The sequence below is a fragment of the Haliotis rufescens genome, unplaced genomic scaffold (assembly GCF_023055435.1).
Source record: "Haliotis rufescens isolate VD_foot unplaced genomic scaffold, xgHalRufe1.0.p SCAF_2, whole genome shotgun sequence".
Lineage (NCBI taxonomy): Eukaryota > Metazoa > Mollusca > Gastropoda > Lepetellida > Haliotidae > Haliotis > Haliotis rufescens.
Genome location: NW_025963890.1, coordinates 37082110 through 37104063, shown reverse-complemented (window position 1 = coordinate 37104063; position 21954 = coordinate 37082110). Strand labels below are relative to the sequence as shown.

At 41.0% G+C, this 21954-nt stretch overlaps 1 protein-coding gene across 1 annotated transcript; it reads right to left on the bottom strand.

The window, feature by feature from the left end:
• Positions 1-443: 443 nt before the first annotated feature.
• Positions 444-20386, bottom strand: LOC124111782. Its single transcript, XM_046471589.2, has 10 exons — positions 19675-20386; positions 13609-13720; positions 11580-11741; positions 10948-11124; positions 10699-10772; positions 10049-10246; positions 7174-7267; positions 6708-6841; positions 5281-5424; positions 444-2863 (listed from the first exon to the last, which is right to left on the bottom strand). The coding sequence occupies exons 1-10, from the start codon at positions 20059-20061 to the stop codon at positions 2741-2743; spliced, it is 1605 nt and encodes a 534-aa protein (XP_046327545.2). The 5' UTR covers positions 20062-20386; the 3' UTR covers positions 444-2740.
• Between the last annotated feature and the right edge of the window lie 1568 nt (positions 20387-21954).

The following is a 21954-nucleotide window of genomic DNA, read 5'->3' as shown; positions in this document are numbered from 1 at the left end:
CTGGTGAATATTAATATGTCTGTTCAGGATCCTCGCTGGTGAATATTAATATGTCTGTTCAGGATCCTCGCTGGTGAATATTAATATGTCTGCTCAGGATCCTCGCTGGTGAATATTAATATGTCTGTTCAGGATCCTCGCTGGTGAATATTAATATGTCTGTTCAGGATCCTCGCTGGTGAATATTAATATGTCTGCTCAGGATCCTCGCTGGTGAATATTAATATGTCTGTTCAGGATCCTCGCTGGTGAATATTAATATGTCTGTTCAGGATCCTCGCTGGTGAATATTAATATGTCTGTTCAGTATCCTCGCTGGTGAATATTAATATGTCTGTTCAGGATCCTCGCTGGTGAATATTAATATGTCTGTTCAGGAGGCTCATGCTGAACCCTTGAAACATCCGTAGTTGACGGAGAAAATTTTGAATTCTATTCCAGCCTTGAGAGTAGAATATTTTATTGCTTTTACTGTATAATGTAATCTTCCTATAAAAATAAGTAATACCAAAAATGTAAGTAAAAATGAGAATTCTAGATTCAAGATATCATCTTACTGTGATAATAAAACTGATGATCACACCAATTTCACAAACGTCCACACAAATAACTGTCAAGGAAGAGAATTTATAGATGTCAACTTCTTTATTATGAGGAATACAAAGTTTAGGAGTATATACTTACTCCTTCATCAGGTGAATGAATGCCATGAGGCAGAGAGCATATATATGTAGATGTCAGGACAACAAAATTAATAAGATAACAAAAGGTGGAAAATAACAAAGGGTAGAAACTTACAAGGGAAGCCAACAGATGATTGGCGCTTTTGTTGTCCTTTTATGTACATACATATGCTCTCTGCCTCATGGCAGCATGTACTCCAACACGTTGTGTTCCTCTTATAAAGAAGTTGACATTCATAAATTCTCTTCCATATATATATCACTTCTAAATGCCTTTCAAAGACCAAATATCTGTGAAGTTCAAAAACTCTGTATGAGTTATCCCCCACTGTGTCAGTGAGGTCTGACCCAGCTCATGACATTTCTACATTCCAGCAAAAAAAGTACATACAAACGTAAACCAAACTTCATATAGATTACAAGCTTCCAAAAGAATGGCTGTTCTGGATTGATCCAGTTTTGTGCGTAATGACCAGTAACTATTCTAAAACAAGAGAATCTGTTAACATGGCTGCTGTCAAGGGAGATAACTCTAGATGGCCTCTTGACATACATGACCATCCAACATAAAAATCTAAAAATAGCTCTCCTGGATATGCAGTCTACAGTTTGAAATGTCAACAAAGACAGTGACTTAAACAAAAGTTGCTGTCAGCATTGATATTCAAATATTAAAGTACAAAATACTAACACCAAAGATCTAATGCTTTCCTGTCATCTGAAGGAAAACCATACAAGCCAAACCTCAGCTCCATCAGTCTGGCAATTTCAGAGGGGAATATGCATTTTGAGAGAATTAAGGAGAATGGTCAAATATATTCCACTATATTGTGCTTTAGTATCCATGGCAACATTTGGCAAGGTAATAGCGACACTTACATATAAGGATATATGGACATAGCATCAAATATAAAAACTCTTTATCTTTATCTTAAAAAACTAATAACTCCATGAATATATGATGTTCCCAAGCACTTTGAGTTGCAAAGGTCTCATGTACCTTGTGAAATAGTGTGACGATTTAAAAATAATTACCCTTGACAAGGTCAATATGCAAAACAAGGACCACCTCCAGGGTTGGGTCCGAAGGTCCTTGTTTTTGTATATTTACCTTGTTAAGAGTCATCATTCGTTAGTTATTCCCACATTCACTTAAAAGTTAATGAATTCTTTGAACCATCTTCTGTTTCCGTTATCAAGCTTGGACCAGATGCCATTTTCCATCAGAGAAGTCAATATTCATCACGTGACAGGTCAATACTGATCATGTGACGAGTCAAGAATCGAGGTCTGTGTCAGACACATGATTTCAGGGTCTACATTGAATGTATTGTTTCGTCACATGGTACAGATTAACCAATGGAATTGCAAGATTCTTAATGGAGTTATAACAATGATATATATCATAACACATAATCTGGCATAGTTATTTGTAACATAGCTTATATCTTCCATAGGCTATATATCACAATTCATGATCTTGACAAAGCATCAATGGATGTTATGACCAATATCGTAAGGCATAATCAACGCATGTGTAAATACTTGCAACACAATTGTATTAACAATAATAACATGTTTGAGTGAATGATGTTACAAATCGGTGTCAGGCATCTTGTGGTCTCAAGAGGGAGAATGGAATACATAAATTCTGACACAAGTTTTTTTAAATCAGAATAATACACGCACAAATGGAATAATTTCTGTATTCTCTCACGCTGTCGTAATGAAGTTGTATAGTATTGTTTATTCTGATATTAAACTGTGTAGAGGAACTGAGCTCTGTCAACAATGGTGTCATCATTGCCTTAATAATGTAATCATTATTACGTAAATTTCATAGGAATATATAATACATGTTGGAAATAAATGATGTTATGACATATTAAGACACATAATTTCGCAACAAGTAACATAAAGATGGTATGACATTGTCTTGTGGAGAATTCAGGTACACAACATCCTCTTTCTGTCAGTGTAGATAGAACACATGGTGTTTGAGCAGTAGACTTGAGTTGCTCAGTTTCATAGATGACAACTGTCAATAGTGTTTAAGTTTATGAGTTGACTGACCAGTCATAATGCAAGTGCGAGACCTTGAACTTCTTCCCTGCAAGGACCTCCTTCAACTGGTCTTTCTTCTCACCTTCACCCATGTTCTTGTAGACCCACTGTGCCACCTGCAACATGACAAACTGCATGACACCACGACCACACTGCATGACGTCATAACAACACTGCATGACACGACCATACTGAATGACACTATGACAACACTGCATGACACCATGACACCACCACCATACTGAATGACACTATGACAACACTGCATGACACCATGACCACACTGCATGACACTATGACAACACTGTGTGACACCATGACAATACAGCGTGACACCATGACAACACTGCATGACACAATCACAACACTTCATGACACGACCACACTGCATCACACTATGCCAACACAGCATGACGCCATGACACCACCACCATACTGAATGACACTATGACAACACTGCATGACAACACTGCATGGCACCATGACCACACTGAATGACACCATGACAACACTGAATGACACCATGACAACACTACATGACACCATCACAACACTGCATGGCACCATGACCACACTGAATGACACCATCACAACACTGAATGACACCATGACAAACTGCAAGACACCATGACCACACAGCATGACACCATGACAAACTGCATGACACCATGACAAACTGAATCATACCATGACCACACTACATCACAGCATCACAACACTGCATGACACCATCACAACCATGAATAGCACCACAACCGCACTGAATGACACCATGACAACACTGAATGACACCATGACACCACCACCATACTGAATGACACTATGACAACACTGCATGACACCATGACAACACTGAATGACATCATGACAACACTGAATGACACCATGACAACACTGAATGACACCATGACACCATGACAAACTGAATGACACTATGACAACACTGAATGACACCATGACGAACTGCAAGACACCATGACAAGACAGCATGAGAACATGACAACCTGAATGACACCATGACAACACTGCATGACACCACGACAAACTGCAAGACACCATGACAAACTGCAAGACACCATGATGACACAGCATGACACCATAACAAACTGAATGACACCATGACAACACTGCATGACACCATGACAAACTGCAAGACACCATGACAAACTGCAAGACACCATGACAAACTTCAAGACACCATGACGACACAGCATGACACTATGACAACACTGCATGACACCATGACAAACTGCAAGACACCATGACAACACTGCATGACACTATGACAACACTGCATGACACTATGACAACACTGCATGACACCATGACAAACTGCAAGACACCATGACAAACTGCAAGACACCATGACAAACTTCAAGACACCATGACGACACTGCATGACACCATGACAACACTGCATGACACTATGACAACACTGCATGACACCATGACAAACTGCAAGACACCATGACAAACTGCAAGACATCATGACGACACAGCATGACACCATGGCAAACTGAATGACACCATGACAACACTGCATGATACCACGACCACACTCAATCATAGCATGACAACACTGCATGACACCATCACAACCATGAATGGCACCATAACCACACTGAATGACACCATGACAAACTGCAAGACACCATGACAAACTGAATGACACCATGACCACACTGCATGACACTATGACAAACTGCATGACACCATGACAAACTGCAAGACACCATGACAAACTGCAAGACACCATGACAACACTGCATGACAACACTGCATGACACCATGTCAACACTGTCACCATGACACCATGTCAACACAGCATGACACCATGACAATACTGCATGACACCATGACAACACTGCATAACACCAAGTCAACTATGCATGACACTATGACAACACTGCATGACACCACGACCACACTGCATGACAATACTGCATGACACCATGTCAACACTGCATGACACCATGTCAACACAGCATGACACCATGACAATACTGCATGACAACACTGTCACCATAACACTGCATGACACCATGACAACACTGTGTCACCATGACAACACTGCATGACACTATGACAACACTGCTCGATAACACTAAATGACACTATGACAACACTGCATGACACCAAGACAATATTGCATGACATCATGACAACACTGCATGACAAAACTATATTAGAACATGACAAAACAGGTAGGCCCATTCTTCAACCTCTAATATGACAACACAACATGGCAAGCCTGTATATACACTATGTTTATAAATAACACAACATAACAGTTACACTGCACACAAAGTCACACAACAGCCCACATCAACAATAATTATGTTAACACCACACCTTGGAAAATTAGGATGCAAGAAAGTCATTGTCGCCAACAATTACCTTCTTTTGAGTTATTAGAACTAGATATCAAATTGACTGTGTTAACACAGTCTGCAAAATATATTGATGAAAACATATTTCATCAAAACACAAATTTAGAATGATGGTTTTATTGCCACTGTGTTGGGCGACCCACCTCCTCACTGTCTTTTCCAAAGTCCTCCTGATACCACTTGAAGATCTGCGACAGATACAATGTCTTCTTGCCAACATCCACCTGGCACCCATCAGGACCGTCCAGGAACGCCTCTGCCGCCATCTGCAGCTGCTCTATCACGCCCTGGGGACACAACACGGACATCTCCACTGTCACAGTATCTATCTACCTTGTCATGTGCATAATTGTAGTAAGCGTAGAAACTGTTGTAAATATATTTGTGACCTTGTCAGTGGTGGCAAATGCCTGAGCTACAGGTAAAATGAGATCAAGTGCTGTCGTGGCCAGATTTGAACTGCAGTCAACAGCAGTGAATGGACAGTCCTGTACTACAATTAGAGTTATCTGCCCTTGTTTGTTTGTTTGTTTGTTTGTTTGTTTGTTGTTTAACTCCCCACTCAGCAATATTCCAGCTATATGACAGCGGTCTGTAAATAATTGAGTCTGGACCAGACAATCCAGTGATTGATATCATGAGCATTGATCAACACAATTGGACCCTGACCACCCGATCCCGTTAGTCGACAAGCATAGTCGCCTTTTATGGCAAGCATGGGTTGCTGAAGGCCTATTCTGCCCGTGGTGAGCATGAACATGGCAGGCTGGATTGTTTGGGAAGAATCTGAATTGGACAGCTTGGACAATAGAGTGACAAGACAGCGATTCAAGGCCTTTTTGACCTGATTCATTCACTTGGCAAGCACGGTTTGGATAACTATCTTGAAACACAAAATTCTGGATTCATGGACAGGCCTCTTTTCAAGACACTCAACAGTGACAATGTTCTGTCCATTTGTGAGTGCACTAACATTAACTTCAGAGCCTCTTATTGCTGCTGCCACGAATTTGACCCATTGAATCGCCTTTTGGATTGTAAATATAATTGACTGATTATTCATTGACCTTGGTCATTTACTGATTTCACAATCTAGTTCTGTGCGCACCAATTCTGGGTTAACCTCTGCTTTTTGTAACAAGCCCACATATAAACCTAAAATTATTACAGACATCTCCAGTGTGTGTCACATTAACTACCTCTAGTGCCTGTCTGTCTGTGTGACTGCCTCTGTGGTCTAGTGGTAGAGCGTCCCTTGGAGGGCGGAAGGTCCGGGGTTCAATCCCCAGCCGCGTCATACCATGAGATATTAAAAAAGGTACTTGTTGTTACCCTGACTGGCTTTCGGCATTAAGTGGCTAAAACTAGGACTGGTCGGCTCGGGGTCAGTATACTGTGTCTGAGTGGGGTATTCATGTTTAATTGCATGATATCTGAGTGGGCAAGCACTTTAAAATCAGCATTAGTCCGGACAAGTACAAGCAGCCACTAACACGCGTGCATGCACGTCGCTATATAAGTGTGTGTGTGACATGACCTGTATGTGATTTGTGTGTGTCACATGACCTACCTCTGGTGTGTAAGTCTTGATGGGTGGGCAGCTCTTGGCACCACACACAAGCCCGAAGTGGATGAGTGGTTCATGTGTCTCCAGGGCGACCTTGAGTCGAGGGTCAGACTTGGAGAATGGCCTGGTGATCATGCCTGTAACCATGGAGACATTATCAGTCTTTGTTCCGACAGTCACCCTGCCACTTTGCACTTTCCCAATTCGTGATATAAGTTACAACTAATGTTATAGCCTTGTAAAGGTGACATGTATTTATTTCACTGATAATATCAACTAGGAGGTAGAAGTTTTAATGTTTAGTGTTATGCTATTGTATGTAATGCAATGTTAAAAATATTTCTGAATTTAAGAAAAGAAGAAATTTAAAAATCCAAACATTGGAACCAAATAAAAAAAAAATAGTTTTGAATCCTAGCTAAATCCTCCCTGGTTGCAGTGTGTACGCTGAAGACATGAGCATACGCACCAACACCCTTCCTGTTTCCTCTCAGAACTCCGTTCTCGATGTCCTGAAGTGAGTAGGGATAGCCCCCGATCATGTACTTCACTGTATTGAAGAACTGAAACAGTAGTAAGAGGCCACTTAATGGATCAGCCAGACTGTGGTTGATTGTGTGTCATCATACCCCCGTGGCATGGATTGTTAGTCACTGGATTGATATGATACAAGCAGCTATCATATAGATGGAATATTGCTGAGGCATTAAAAGGCAAAGAGGAGTACCACTCAAACAATTTAGGGTAACCCCGTTATACCACAACATGACTATTTTAGGGGCACCCCGTTATACCACAACATGACTATTTTAGGGTCACCACGTTATACCACAACATGACTATTTTAGGGTCACCACATTATACCACAACATGACTATTTTAAGGTCACCACGTTATACCACAACATGACTATTTTAGGGTCACCACGTTATCATGGTTATACCACAACATGACTATTTTAGGGGTACCCCATTATACCACAACAACATGACTATTTTAGGGTCACCACGTTATACCACAACATGACTATTTTAGGGTCACCACGTTATACCACAACGTGACTTTTTTAGGGGCACCATGTTATACCACAACATGACTATTTTAGGGTCACCACTTTATACCACAACATGACTATTTTAGGGGCACCCCGTTATACCTCAACAACATGACTATTTTAGGGTCACCATGTTATACCACAACATGACTATTTCAGGGTCACCACGTTATACCACAACATGACTATTTTAGGGGCACCATGTTATACCACAACAACATGACTATGTTAGGGTCACCCCATTATAACACAACAACATGACTATTTTAGGCTCATCCAGTTATACCACAACAACATGACTATTTTGACTCACCCCGTTATACCACAACAGCATGACTATTTTAGGGTCACCACATTATACCACAACAACATGACTATTTTAGGCTCACCCCGTTATACCACAACAACATGACTATTTTAGGCTCACCCCGTTATAACAGAACCACGTGACTATTTTACGCTCACCCCGTTATACCACAACAACATGACTATGTTAGGGTCACCCCGTTATACCACAACAACGTGACTATTTTACGCTCACCCTGTTATACCAAAACAACATGACTATGTTAGGGTCACCCCGTTATACCACAACAACGTGACTATTTTACGCTCACCCCGTTATACCACAACAACATGACTATGTTAGGGTCACCCCGTTTTACCAGAACCACATGACTATTTTAGGGTCATCCCGTTATACGGCAACAGCATGACTATTTTAGGGTCACCACGTTATACCACAACAACATGACTATTTTAGGGTCATCCCGTTATACCACAACAACATGACTATGTTAGGGTCACCACGTTATCATGGTTATACCACAACATGACTATTTTAGGGGTACCCCATTATACCACAACAACATGACTATTTTAGGGTCACCACGTTATACCACAACATGACTATTTTAGGGTCACCACGTTATACCACAACGTGACTTTTTTAGGGGCACCATGTTATACCACAACATGACTATTTTAGGGTCACCACTTTATACCACAACATGACTATTTTAGGGGCACCCCGTTATACCTCAACAACATGACTATTTTAGGGTCACCACGTTATACCACAACATGACTATTTCAGGGTCACCACGTTATACCACAACATGACTATTTTAGGGGCACCATGTTATACCACAACAACATGACTATGTTAGGGTCACCCCATTATAACACAACAACATGACTATTTTAGGCTCATCCAGTTATACCACAACAACATGACTATTTTGACTCACCCCGTTATACCACAACAACATGACTATGTTAGGGTCACCCCGTTATACCACAACAACATGACTATTTTAGGGGCACCCCGTTATACCACAACAGCATGACTATTTTAGGGTCACCACATTATACCACAACAACATGACTATTTTAGGCTCACCCCGTTATACCACAACAACATGACTATTTTAGGCTCACCCCGTTATAACAGAACCACGTGACTATTTTACGCTCACCCCGTTATACCACAACAACATGACTATGTTAGGGTCAACCCGTTATACCACAACAACGTGACTATTTTACGCTCACCCTGTTATACCACAACAACATGACTATGTTAGGGTCACCCCGTTATACCACAACAACGTGACTATTTTACGCTCACCCCGTTATACCACAACAACATGACTATGTTAGGGTCACCCCGTTTTACCAGAACCACATGACTATTTTAGGGTCATCCCGTTATACGGCAACAGCATGACTATTTTAGGGTCACCACGTTATACCACAACAACATGACTATGTTAGGGTCACCCCGTTATACCACAACAACGTGACTATTTTACGCTCACCCCGTTATACCACAACAACATGACTATGTTAGGGTCACCCCATTATACCAGAACCACATGACTATTTTAGGGTCATCCCGTTATACGGCAACAGCATGACTATTTTAGGGTCACCACGTTATACCACCAAAAAATGACTATTTTAGGGTTAGCACGTTATATCACAACAACATGACTATTTTAGGGTCACCACGTTATACCACAACAACATGACTATTTAAGGGTCACCACATTATACCACATCAACATGACTATGTTAGGGTTACCACATTATACCACAACAACATGACTATTTTAGGGTCACCACATTATACCACATCAACATGACTATGTTAGGGTTACCACGTTATACCACAACAACATGACTTTTTTAGGCTCAACACCTTATACCAGAACCACATGACTATTTTAAGGTCACTATCTCACACAGAACCACAAGACTTTTTCCAGCCTCGTCGTGTAGGACATACCTTGTAGCGCTGCCACAGGTTGGTGGCAGGTCCCTTCACGATGTTGGCATGGATTACGAGGGCGTTATACACGTTGACGAAGAACGCAAGTTTCTCCTCACGAGTTGCATCAACAATCTGGACTCGTAGGAGTTCCTTGGTGAGCTTTGTGTAGCGCTCAAACTCACTGCTTCCTCCGATTCCAGCATAATTCACTTTCTGCAAGGCAAAACAGTAGGTATTTCTCTATGTGTGATAGAGGCACATTTAGCGACAAAATTATACAACACACAGTATTAGAGCTGGAACAGTAACTCGGGACTCCGGTCAGGTGCACCCTGGTTGAGTAATGTGGGGTTGGGTTCCCAGGTAGTAAATTTGGAATCGTCTCAGACCTGAAGAGTATGCATGCAAAGATCCTGCAGGTAAACGTCGGAGCATGCCAGGCAGTAATCAACACATATCTCGATCTTGGGGGTCAATTGGCGGGTGTGTGTGACTTGGTTGATGGCATGTAATTATAGCCGTGGCAGTATATAGATGCTCATGCTTTCAGCCACTGGTTCAGACTTGAGTACTTACAGGACACCATTCTATAGCTGGCCTACAGCTGACCATAGCATAAAGCCAGCTCACTCACTCACTCACTCACTCAAGTGTGTCTGACATACCCGACCGTCCTTAGACAGGAATGCGTTGTACAGCTTCAGAATGAGTTTCCTGAGTTCGCCTCCAAGGTCACTAGCTGGAGGACAAAACACAGCAAGTTAGTGGACCATGGTCAGACTGTTCAGTTAAAGTATGTTGGGCCGAACTGGCGTGGTCAATTGAATGAATCCCTATACCAGCATCAGAATCACCATCAGAATCACCATCAGATCAGTGAAATCTGACTTCACTGTTTCCTGTTCCACACTTGCCTTGTCGCGGTTCACACTCCGACATCTTTCCAGCATCATTGAGGGCGATTGAATCATCATCATCCAGCAGGCGATAGTACACCTTATCGTCCTTGAACGTCTCCTGGCCTGACTTGACCTGGTGGCTAAAGTGTTTCTCCACCAACTGCTGGCCCATCTCCACTGCACGCTCTCGTTCTGCAACATCATCATCATCATCATCATCATCATCATCATCATCACCAATAACATCCCCTACAGAATAACCAAAGCTACACCATCCTCTGTGACAGTTACAGTAACGGAGGCCAAAGCTACAGGTCATGTGTCCATTCTCAGAGTTTGAGTGCCTTGTGTGGAATATAGATATTGACTTTGTGTGATGAGGGTCACATGTATTACTATCTGGCTAAAGGTTAATCAGTTGGTTTAGGGTTGTTTGAAATACTTGATTCGAAGTAGCTAATGCTACAAATTCGCCCAAGCCTTGTTATGACAGTAAACTGCCAGGAAGTTAAGTGACCAGAACAATGAAGAAGAATTATACAGTTCTGTTCCTATTTTGGTGAAGAAGTGACGTATATAGGCTGAACATAGTGAACATATCAAGGCTGTAACAATCAATGCTGTGTACACCAAGTCCATGGTCTCACCCAAACCCTTGTTCTTGACTACCCAGTCCACAAAGTCTTTCCCCATGAAGGATTTCTTGTGGACGGTGAGCCCCTGACGATGGTCGGCAATCAAGCCACTCTGTCTCAGCTCCTGCACAAGCCTCGCATACTCGTCCGGCTCACATGTAAAATCATCAGCATCTGGAAAAAGCATAGAGAAATCCCCATGATAAATTATGAAATAATATCTACATTTATACTTTATGGACCACAAACACACTTCTGACTACCTCCACTTACACTTCTGACTAACTTCACGCAGCACTTACACTACTAACTAACTTCACGCAGCACTTACACTTCTGACTAACTTCACGCAGCACTTACACTTCTGACTAACTTCACACAGCACTTACACTTCTGACTACCTCCAAGCAGCACTTACACTTCTGACTAACTTCACACAGCACTTACACTTCTGACTACCTCCAAGCAGCACTTACACTTCTGACTAACTTCACACAGCACTTACACTTCTGACTAACTTCACACAGCACTTACACTTCTGACTAACTTTACGCAGCACTTACACTTCTGACTAACTTCAAGCAGCACTTACACTTCTGACTACCTCCACGCAGCACTTACACTTCTGACTACCTCCAAGCAACACTTACACTTCTGACTACCTCCAAGCAACACTTACACTTCTGACTAACTTCACACAGCACTTACACTTCTGACTAACTTCACGCAGCACTTACACTTCTGACTACCTCCAAGCAGCACTTACACTTCTGACTACCTCTATGCAGCACTTACACTTCTGACTAACTTCATGCAGCACTTACACTTCGAACTAACTTCACGCAGCACTTACACTTCTGACTATCTCCAAGCAACACTTACACTTCTGACTAACTTCATGCAGCACTTACACTTCTGACTCCCGCCATGCAGCACTTACACTTTTGACTAACTTCACGCAGCACGTTCACTTCTGACTACCTCTATGCAGCACTTACACTTCTGACTAACTTCACGCAGCACTTACACTTCGGACTAAGTTCACGCAGCACTTACACTTCTGACTACCTCCATGCAGCACTTACACTTCTGACTACCTCCATGCAGCACTTACTCTTTCTTTAGTTTAGTTTTTAAAAACAAGCAAAAAATTAAATTAAACTCACCTATTGACACACAAACAAAAATAATTGTGAAATGTTAATAAATCTAAATTCTCTGTATACAGAAAGATAAGTTTGTATTTTTTAGGACATGAATATTCATTGTTTTAACACATATATTTTCAAATTGGCAAAGATTTCCTGCTGGACCAAACAAACAGAATCAATAGACAATGACATTAGTGCTGTGTGGAAATATGGTGACAAAAGTAGAATCAAAGTTCCCAAAGAACAAAGCATAAATATTACAACAGAAATCAGTTTTTTTATCTATATTCTAAATATAAGGTGCCGTTTTCAGTTGACTATCCTTTTGGGCCAGATGAAATCGGTGACATTTTGCTGAGGTCCCGTTATAGCCTGCGCCCATGAAGCACTAACACTTCCGACTAACTTCGTGCCACACTAAGATTTCAACTAACTTCATGCAGCACTAACAAATAATGTAGGGCTGGGACAGGTCAGGTGAGTCCTGAGTAGGACCCGGGTACCCTAAGGACTACCCGGGGACCAATGGTTAGTCACGTGATACATTGTTTAATGACAAAAACTCACTATAGCTCAGTGGTTCCACTACAAGTCGCTAATGTTCACATTTCTTTCTGACAATGCACACATTCTGTTTGACTTGTATATGTCTGAGGAAAGACAAAGCTTAGTCAACTTTAGTGTATGCATGATCTGATCGTTTGATACATGTATCTAAATACTTTTGGCCAGGGCTGCGGCAAAACATTTCCCAAACAGACATTTTATTCCCAACTCTTGAGACCTACAGTGGGTACTGGGGCAGGGTTGGGTAATAGGGGGGTTTGGTACCCGGGTAGTAAATTTGAACTCATCCAAACCCTACCATTATGACACACTTCTAAACTCACCTGAATCCTCCGCAGCAGTGCTTGGGTCAGGGAGTTCTGGAGCATCTTTAGGTGGTGCGTTGTTCTTCACATCTTCAATCAGCTCATTTAGACGTGTCTTGTCTTCCGCAATCTGAAACATTACTCCATAATCTACAGACTGTCACATATTCACCATTGGATACCCACTTAGTTCATATTGTCACTTTGCTTGCCTACACACTACCAGTGGGTTGGTGTGTCCTCCTGACATAACTACAGTACCGGTAAAGGAAAATAATTAAGACAAAGTAGCTATCAGATAATCAATTTGACTTGTGATAAAAACTTCTAGTTGTCAACCAAGGACTTCTATCATTCATTTCTTTCCTGCTTCTGGGAGGGAGTTTGTGTAGGTAGACTCAAGAAATGTCTGTGTTTTGATGAAGCAGTCGAGCCATTTTAACTGGAAGTGCTATATATTTTGTAAGCAGAGTTACCCCTCTTGCCATGGGATCAGTCTAAAACCGGCACCTCATCAAACAGCCACAAGTTTCAATGGTGAAATGGTACATGCACAAACTATCATATACCTGGAGAAAGTGAGTGAGTGAGTGACTATGGTTTAACGCCGCTTTTAGCAATATTCCAGCAATATCATGGCGGGGGACACCAGAAATGGGCTTCACACATTGTACCCATGTCGGGAATCGAACCCGGGTCTTCAGCGTGACAGGCGAACGCTTTAACCACAAAGCTACCCGACTGCCCCACCTGGAGAAAGAGAGATTGGCAAAACAAACACCTACATGGTCTTACCCTCGCAAAAGACACAATCGACCGATTGTTATCAATATTTAATCACTTCTTTCATAATTCTCCCTTGACAATACGTCGGGGTCACAATACGATATGTATCCCCAAACTATGGGTGCGATAGGATTTGCTAGTATTTTTATTTCATAAGTTAATATTCTTTTTGGGGGGCAGGTGAATCACAACCATGAATCTTATGTGTTTAAATTTCAGAGATCAAAGATGAAATATTGTAGGGCAGAATTATTTGGGCTAAAGGGCACTGTGAAGGTTACGCAATTTATAGCCAACTCGGAAATACTAGAGAATCTGTGTAAGCTGGTTGTTAAACAGTCTCTGTTATTATACAGGGAGTGCAAATCGATGTATTGTATCGTGGGCCTCGTTTTGGGATACACTGTAGTATCGCTGTATCGTTACATCACGACTGTGCATGTTTATCGTTTTGTCTTCATCACAGTTTTACTTTCAGTTTGATTCAGGTATACAACCATTCAGTTCTTGGAGACCCGTCAAGATTCCGGGGTAGAATAGGTCTTCAGCAACCCATGCTTGCCGTAAAAGGTGACTCTGCTTGTCATAAAAGGCGACTGGATCGATGCTCATGATATTAATCACTGGATTGTCTGGTCCAGACTTGATTATTTACAGACCGTCATCATATAGCTGGAATATTGCTGAGTGTGGCATTAAACAACAAACCAACCAACCCACCAATTCTTGGACCGATCCGAGGAACCTCCAAGTGGTAACATAAGAACTGAAAATAGCCATCTTGGGTTGTAGGGGTGTCCATGAAGATAGCGATATTTTATACCAATACGAAAAAAATTTAGCATTGGATTAAATTTAGCAACAATATCGTTATATATATTGTCCTTAGCATTTCTGCCACCAGTGGGGCAGGATACGCTCCTTTTTTCACAAAAACACCTGGAATCATCACTATGTGATAGTGATTCATAAACCCATGCTCATAATAAAGTCAGAATCGTAAAATGGATTTTGTTTTTGGCAGAGATTTTTTATGAACATGGAAAGGGTTTTGTCGCTGCTATTTACAACTGATATCAATTTTAACATATCTTGACATACTCTGCATCAACAAAGTTCACTTTGGGTGTTTCAGTGATCATAACCAATCTCGCACTGAAACATATCCAACCAAACATCTTCACTCAAATTAGTGTTTACATACTATATCATGCCAATCTGATCAGATCATCAACATTTCTGTTGAAACATCATATAAACACCTGGCCAGGTGATGACAAACATAAATCTTTCTTTATCATCAGTAGTTGTGAACATGTAGACACAGTTAAAGGTCAGCTTTGGAAACATGTGCAGGGCTATTTTGAGCTGACTGACTGCACTACATCAGGATGTAATCAGAAAAGTGTGTGTATCTACGAGAAGGTATACGATTGTATCGCATGAAGTCTGAGGTATTTAGTAAACAATGGAATTATTTCACAAAGTTAAAGGGAGAAAATCTCATTAAAATCTGTAGAAATCTCATAAGCCTGATGAACAATCCCATTCATTCTGGGACAGATAATGTCTGCCATATATACTATTTTCCACAAAACTACATCAAGTGAAATGGCAAAATAACAGACCCAGGATCTGGTGTAAAAAGACAGCACTTTTTTTCGTCTCTTCTGTTTCTTGGTTAAGGCCTGACCAATTTGTTTTCTTTTTAATGAAAATTTTGCTTACTCTTAAAGAAAAATAAGAAATTTAGAATTTTTGGTATGACCCTTACAAGCCTTTTCAACATTTTTATTTTGAATTTTTGTTAAAACTGAGAAGACATAACCTCAAACTAACCCTGACTTTTTCTATATTTTTTTATTTTGGTTCCTGCCCCTTGGCAAATTGAACCAACATATCTCTAAAATTTGCCTGACCCCATGAAGTCAAAACATAAGGTATATATTGCATAGCTAAATATCATTGTAATTTCATTAACTAACATTATTTACATTGATATTTATCTTCCGTTTTAGCTGTATCTACTTTAAAACAGATGATTAGAAGGATTCAGACAAAGATATCTATCTGTATACATGCCTGGGATAGAAACGTCCACTTGTCCGTTATTCCGAGACCAGTGAAAATCAAGAGGCAGGGTTTGATTTTAGGAACAGGATTTAACTTGCACCCTGTGCATGTTGACATGAAAACCAGGTTGCACAAAACAAAACAAGGTTGCACCCGGGTCCCAAAAAGTTATCAAAGTTGAAACATAGACCAGTCTGCTATCAGTGTCACATAAATTAATGACGCATTGCAGTGAAACTTAATAGAAACATGAACATAGTCTTCAAGTACCCACAGTGTGATGATGTCAAGCCATAGAAAGCATGACAAATTACACGTAACACAGGAATTAGTGATGTAGTATGGTAAATAAACGTGAGAGGTAGTGAGTGTGTTCAGAGATCGATTTTGTGTGGACAAGTGAGGGTTAGTAAGACACAAATTAGATAAACATGTCACTTGACAAGAAAAAACAAATAAATATTCTCTATGTATCAGGATCCCATAGTTCCTTATTATGTATTTTCTTGCATGGTTTTCATGATCTTACTCTGAAAAAATTATTATTGACATGCGGTGTAATGACTCCACAATAATAATTACATCATAGCCTATCGCTGTTGATGTCACATTGTTCAGTGTAAAAGATGTTTCACCACATCTTATAACTAAGAGAATGGTTACAGAGAGTATTACATTCATGTGTGTACGGACCGCCTCCGTGGTCTAGTGGTCTAGTGGTCTAGTGGTAGGTCCGGGGTTCGATTCCCGACCTCGTCATACCAAAAGACGTTAAAAGATGGTACTTGTTGCTACCCTGTCTGGCGCTCGGCATTAAGGGGCTAAAACAAGGACTGGTCGGCTCGGAGTCAGTATACTGTGTCTGAGTGGGATATTCATGTTAAACTGCAGCATGGTATCTCAGTGAGTTAGCACTATAAATCAGCTTCAGTCCGGACTAATACAAGCAGCCACACAAACACACACACGTACATGCACGTCGCTATATAAGTGCAATAATCTTGGACGCGATGTTAAACCCCATTTCACCTCACCTCATGTGTGTAGATATTTTTTAAACGATTTGTTTTCATTGTTTGTTAAAGACCTAAGTACCACAGCCTCATCATACCAAACGACGTTAAAAAATGGAAGCTGTTGTTACCCTGCTTGGTGCTCGGGATTTGGGGCTAAAACAAGGACTGGTCGGATCAGAGTCAATATACTGTGTCTGAGTGGGGAATTCATGTTAAACTGTGGCATGGTATCTCAGTGGGCTAGCACTATAAAATGGGTATTAGTCCAAGCAGACAGAGATACAGACAGACAGACAGACACACACACAGACACACACACACACACACACACACACACACACACACACACACACACACACACATCACCAGATAAGATCAATAATCTTCAACGCGACGTTAAACCCCATTTTACCTCATTCACCTTACACCTTATTCAGTGATATTCAATCCATATCACAGTAGCATGTAAATAAGAAAGTTTGTAATCAATCAAGTCAGTGAACCTGATCTACCGATCCACTTAATCAATTAATATGACAACCACATGTTCACGTGGAAATTATTGCAAAAAACTAGGTCAGTCAGACACAAATTTGAACTTTTTGGACCTGCACTTGGTGCATGTTTTATACAGGTAATCTGAGAGGGACTAGCTGTTTTCTCCCTACATCTAGTTATTTTAAATAACTCACTAAACAGAAAAAGAGCTGTGGACTACTTGGATATCTTAATGGTGTCTATCCCGGGTTAATTATTTATCAACGTGTCGTGTCATAGAAATCACTATAACCAAGCTGCAGCCTGCATGACCAAGTCTATATATTATTTAACCCTGCAGAGAATAGACACAATCGTGTACAGTGACATCACATCAACCTGAAGTTGAAATGGAATAAAAATTGTTTGAAAAAAAAACAAAAAAACTTGAACTTTATATTAATTTGTTGTGTGAGACCATGTAACGTATATTATACAAGCAGATGCTTATCGACATCATGGTCTAGTATCAACTCCCTGCATGTCTCGGAATATGGATAATCCATACCCGGGACCTCAAGTTAACAAACTTTCACTGCATACAGCTCATGATTGAATTAAATTATTTGTTGATACAATTCAACATTCAGGACAGGAAACAGATAAAAGTGAAAAAAAAGGGAAATTTCTATGAACAAGAATTAAAGACATGGTGATTTCTGAATCGTTCATTCCTGGTCATATAGATAATGGGTTGACCATTTCCTGTTTCCTGTTTGTGTATGACATTAAGCCTGTTTGTGTATGACATAAGCCTACATATGGCGGCCATTTCTCAGGTAGTCAATGTGTTCATCCATATTCACCAGGCAATTTAGGTGCCATTTTGACAAGTTTCAGTTGTAACCTGATCAGATTCTGCACAGAACAGAAATATGCAGGGAGATATTAGATCACCCTGCGCACATCCTTGCTCAACATCAATAAAGTAGGCACAACTGAGACATTTGTTGGAGAACAAATCTTGCTATTAATCTTTCCATAACCATACCATAACCCATCAACACCAACCCACCCACCATACCCCACAAACACAATAATGACTACCGTATCCTGCTCTACCCATATATACCACACAAAAATGAATGACTCAGGTCATATGCATATACCCTGAAAACACAATAACAATGACACTATTGTCAACCCACCCACCATATACCTCACAAGCACATTAATAAAGGGCCAGTACATGAATGGCTTTGGGACAGTGTATCTCGGTCCGACTCTCCCCTTACCCTTGCCGAGAGCCGCAATGGGGTCTGACAGTCAAGACATGACCCTACCCTTCTCCATATTATAGCCTAAAAACACATTAATGACTGTCTTGCTCTACCCATACCCGCCCCCCATGTATATCTATCTCAATGAATACCTCACAGCCCCTCTCCTCACCACCCTACCCTTGAAACATATATACCCTACAATCACACCTCGTTCAGACTCTCACCCTCACCCACTGAACAATATGTAACTAATAAAATTAATAACACACATACTCAAAGACTCGTCTGTGAGTTTGTTAGTAGTAGTAGTAGTAGTAGTAGTTGTAGTAGTAGTATATGGTCCTGTGCCTCACCCCACAGTTTAATCTAAAAAAGATAAATGACTATCACCCCTCACCCCTCGACCAACCCCCGCCCCTACCTTACCCAAATGACAGTCACAACCTCACCAGTTTCTGTAGGTCGTCGTTTCCACCGACGTGAACAGCGTTGAAGAATATTTGCGGTACCGTCTTCTTCCCAGTGCGTGTTTGCAAATCCTGTCGACACTGGGGAAACTTGTCAAGGCCGACGTCGGAATACGGTATTCGCAGTTCTTGCAGACTGTTCTTGGCCCGCATACAGTGAGGGCATCCGAGGATGGAGTACACGATCACACGTCCTTCCAACTCCATAGCTGGTAAATGCTTCAGTAATGCGGATGTAAAATGTTGCGCAGGCGAGGCAAGTGACAGTCCGCGTATCGACCTCCTCGCCAAGTTAAACTGCCGACTCACGATTGGAAATAAATATTGCCAAGTCATCGCCAGTTTACACTGTAGCCATCGCAACAACATAAGTAACAATTAACATATAAATGCATACAATGGCGGATTCATGTAAAGCTACTGTGCTGACGGACCAAGGGCCATAATCCAGCTGCCATGACAGTCACGCGATTGAGATCTGGAGCCAATATGACCATGAGTTTACATTTCGTTGACTCGAGGCATGTCAGAGGCAATGGCCACTCACCCAGCTCGTGTTGTCACTGACAGTAATAATATAGTCTCATTAAAAAGCGGTAGCGAGAACAAAAATCTTATTTCAATGAGACTGGATGGTAATCGTGTTGCCAGTAAAGTTCGCTTTCCACACGGGGAGAGAAGATTAGACGTCCCGGTTAGATAACGGTCTATCTGATAAGGCCGAGCACCTAATGAAGTGCGAATATATAGGTCGGTCGAAATTTAACATGTAACATAATATTTGGTTTGTTCTCTGAGAGGTTTCCAGCGACCAAGAGCTAATATTAATTATAATCTTTCAAAAAAAATACTTTACTATTTCTACAGTTGTAACATGCTTGTCACTTAATTCGGGCATGTCACGTATCTACGAGTAAAATGTCAACTTTGCAGGTCACGAGATAAGATCAATGTGTCATTTGACAAAAACAAATATTCTCTATGCATTACGCTCTTATAGCTCAATATTTGTACTTTGAAAACCAAAACGGTTTTATATTTAGAAACATATTGTATTTCAACATTAAATACATAATAAAAAATGTTATTGACATTGTGTGTAAGGGCGCCACAATAAAAAATAATTACGTCACAGCCTAAACAGAAGTTTCACCACGCTTTATTACAAAGACGAATTGTTACAGAGTGTATTAGGAGTCGGTCGAAATGACATACCTATTGGGTGAGACCCACAGCATGGCGACATGCCGGGTAGCCTATAGTGGTTAAAGCGTTCGCTCATCACGCCAAAGACCCTGGTTCGATTCCCGACATGGGTACAATGTGTGAAGCCCATTTCTGGTGTCCGCTGTCGTGATATTGCTGGAATATTGCTACAAGCGGCGTAAAACCGAAGTCACTCACTCACACTATAGGAGAGTATTGCATGCGTGTGTGTACGAAACTTGACAAACGAAGTCCGTGACGTTAAAGCTATATCACGGCAGCGGTATGAAATGTCAACCCTACAGCCTATTGTTCATATGATGTACAATGTGTGAAGCCCATTTCTGGTGTCCCCCGCCGTGATATTGCTGTAATATTGCTAAATGCGGCGTTAAACCATACTCACTCACTCACTGTTCATATGACATAATGTCATCAATTTATGTCGTCATGAATAATGGATGACGTCATATCGTATTTTTCTCCACAATGAGGTCATATGGCTTTATTTGACCAATCAGCATTAGAACCGCAAAAATACACACGTGCAAATATAGGACAGTTATGACACGATCATTCTTGCCATGCCACGTTTATTTCTGATAATTGCAGCGACATGATTCAATTCAAGTTGTTCCATATATATAGTGACTGACGGTGCAGGCTAAACTGTTTTCGCCAATGGTGACGTTTTCCTGAGGTGACGGTTTAGCTATAACCCGTGACTGATGATGCACGTGAACTCGAAAGGGAGATGCACGTTTACTGCATGTGCTGTATGAATGTTGTAGAGGGTTGTCAATGGGAGCAATGGGTCTGTAACTATAATCTGGAAGGAGTGTCAAGTGACCAATCTCGAAATAATTACCTATTGGGTGAGTGAGTGAGTTGGGTTTAACGCCGCTTTTAACAGTATTCCAGTTATATCACGGCGTGTCAGCTTAATGGGGGAGGAAAGTCCGAAGTGATGCAGGTCTCAGACGTTTACCACTTCGGTGAAACCCACGCGCACGGGTATGGTGCTGACAAACCTAGAAACAATCAGGGATTCGAACC

What these genes read in the sequence shown, in the direction of transcription:
- LOC124111782 (XM_046471589.2), bottom strand. Translation starts at nt 20,061, where the DNA reads ATGTTGTTGCGATGGCTACAGTGTAAACTGGCGATGACTTGGCAATAT. An exon ending in GGAGTGTGAACCGCGACAAG is followed by an intron (nt 10,773 to 10,947) that starts GCAAGTGTGGAA and finishes TTTGTCCTCCAG; the next exon opens with CTAGTGACCTTGGAGGCGAA. An exon ending in ACCTGTGGCAGCGCTACAAG is followed by an intron (nt 7,268 to 10,048) that starts GTATGTCCTACA and finishes CTACTGTTTCAG; the next exon opens with TTCTTCAATACAGTGAAGTA.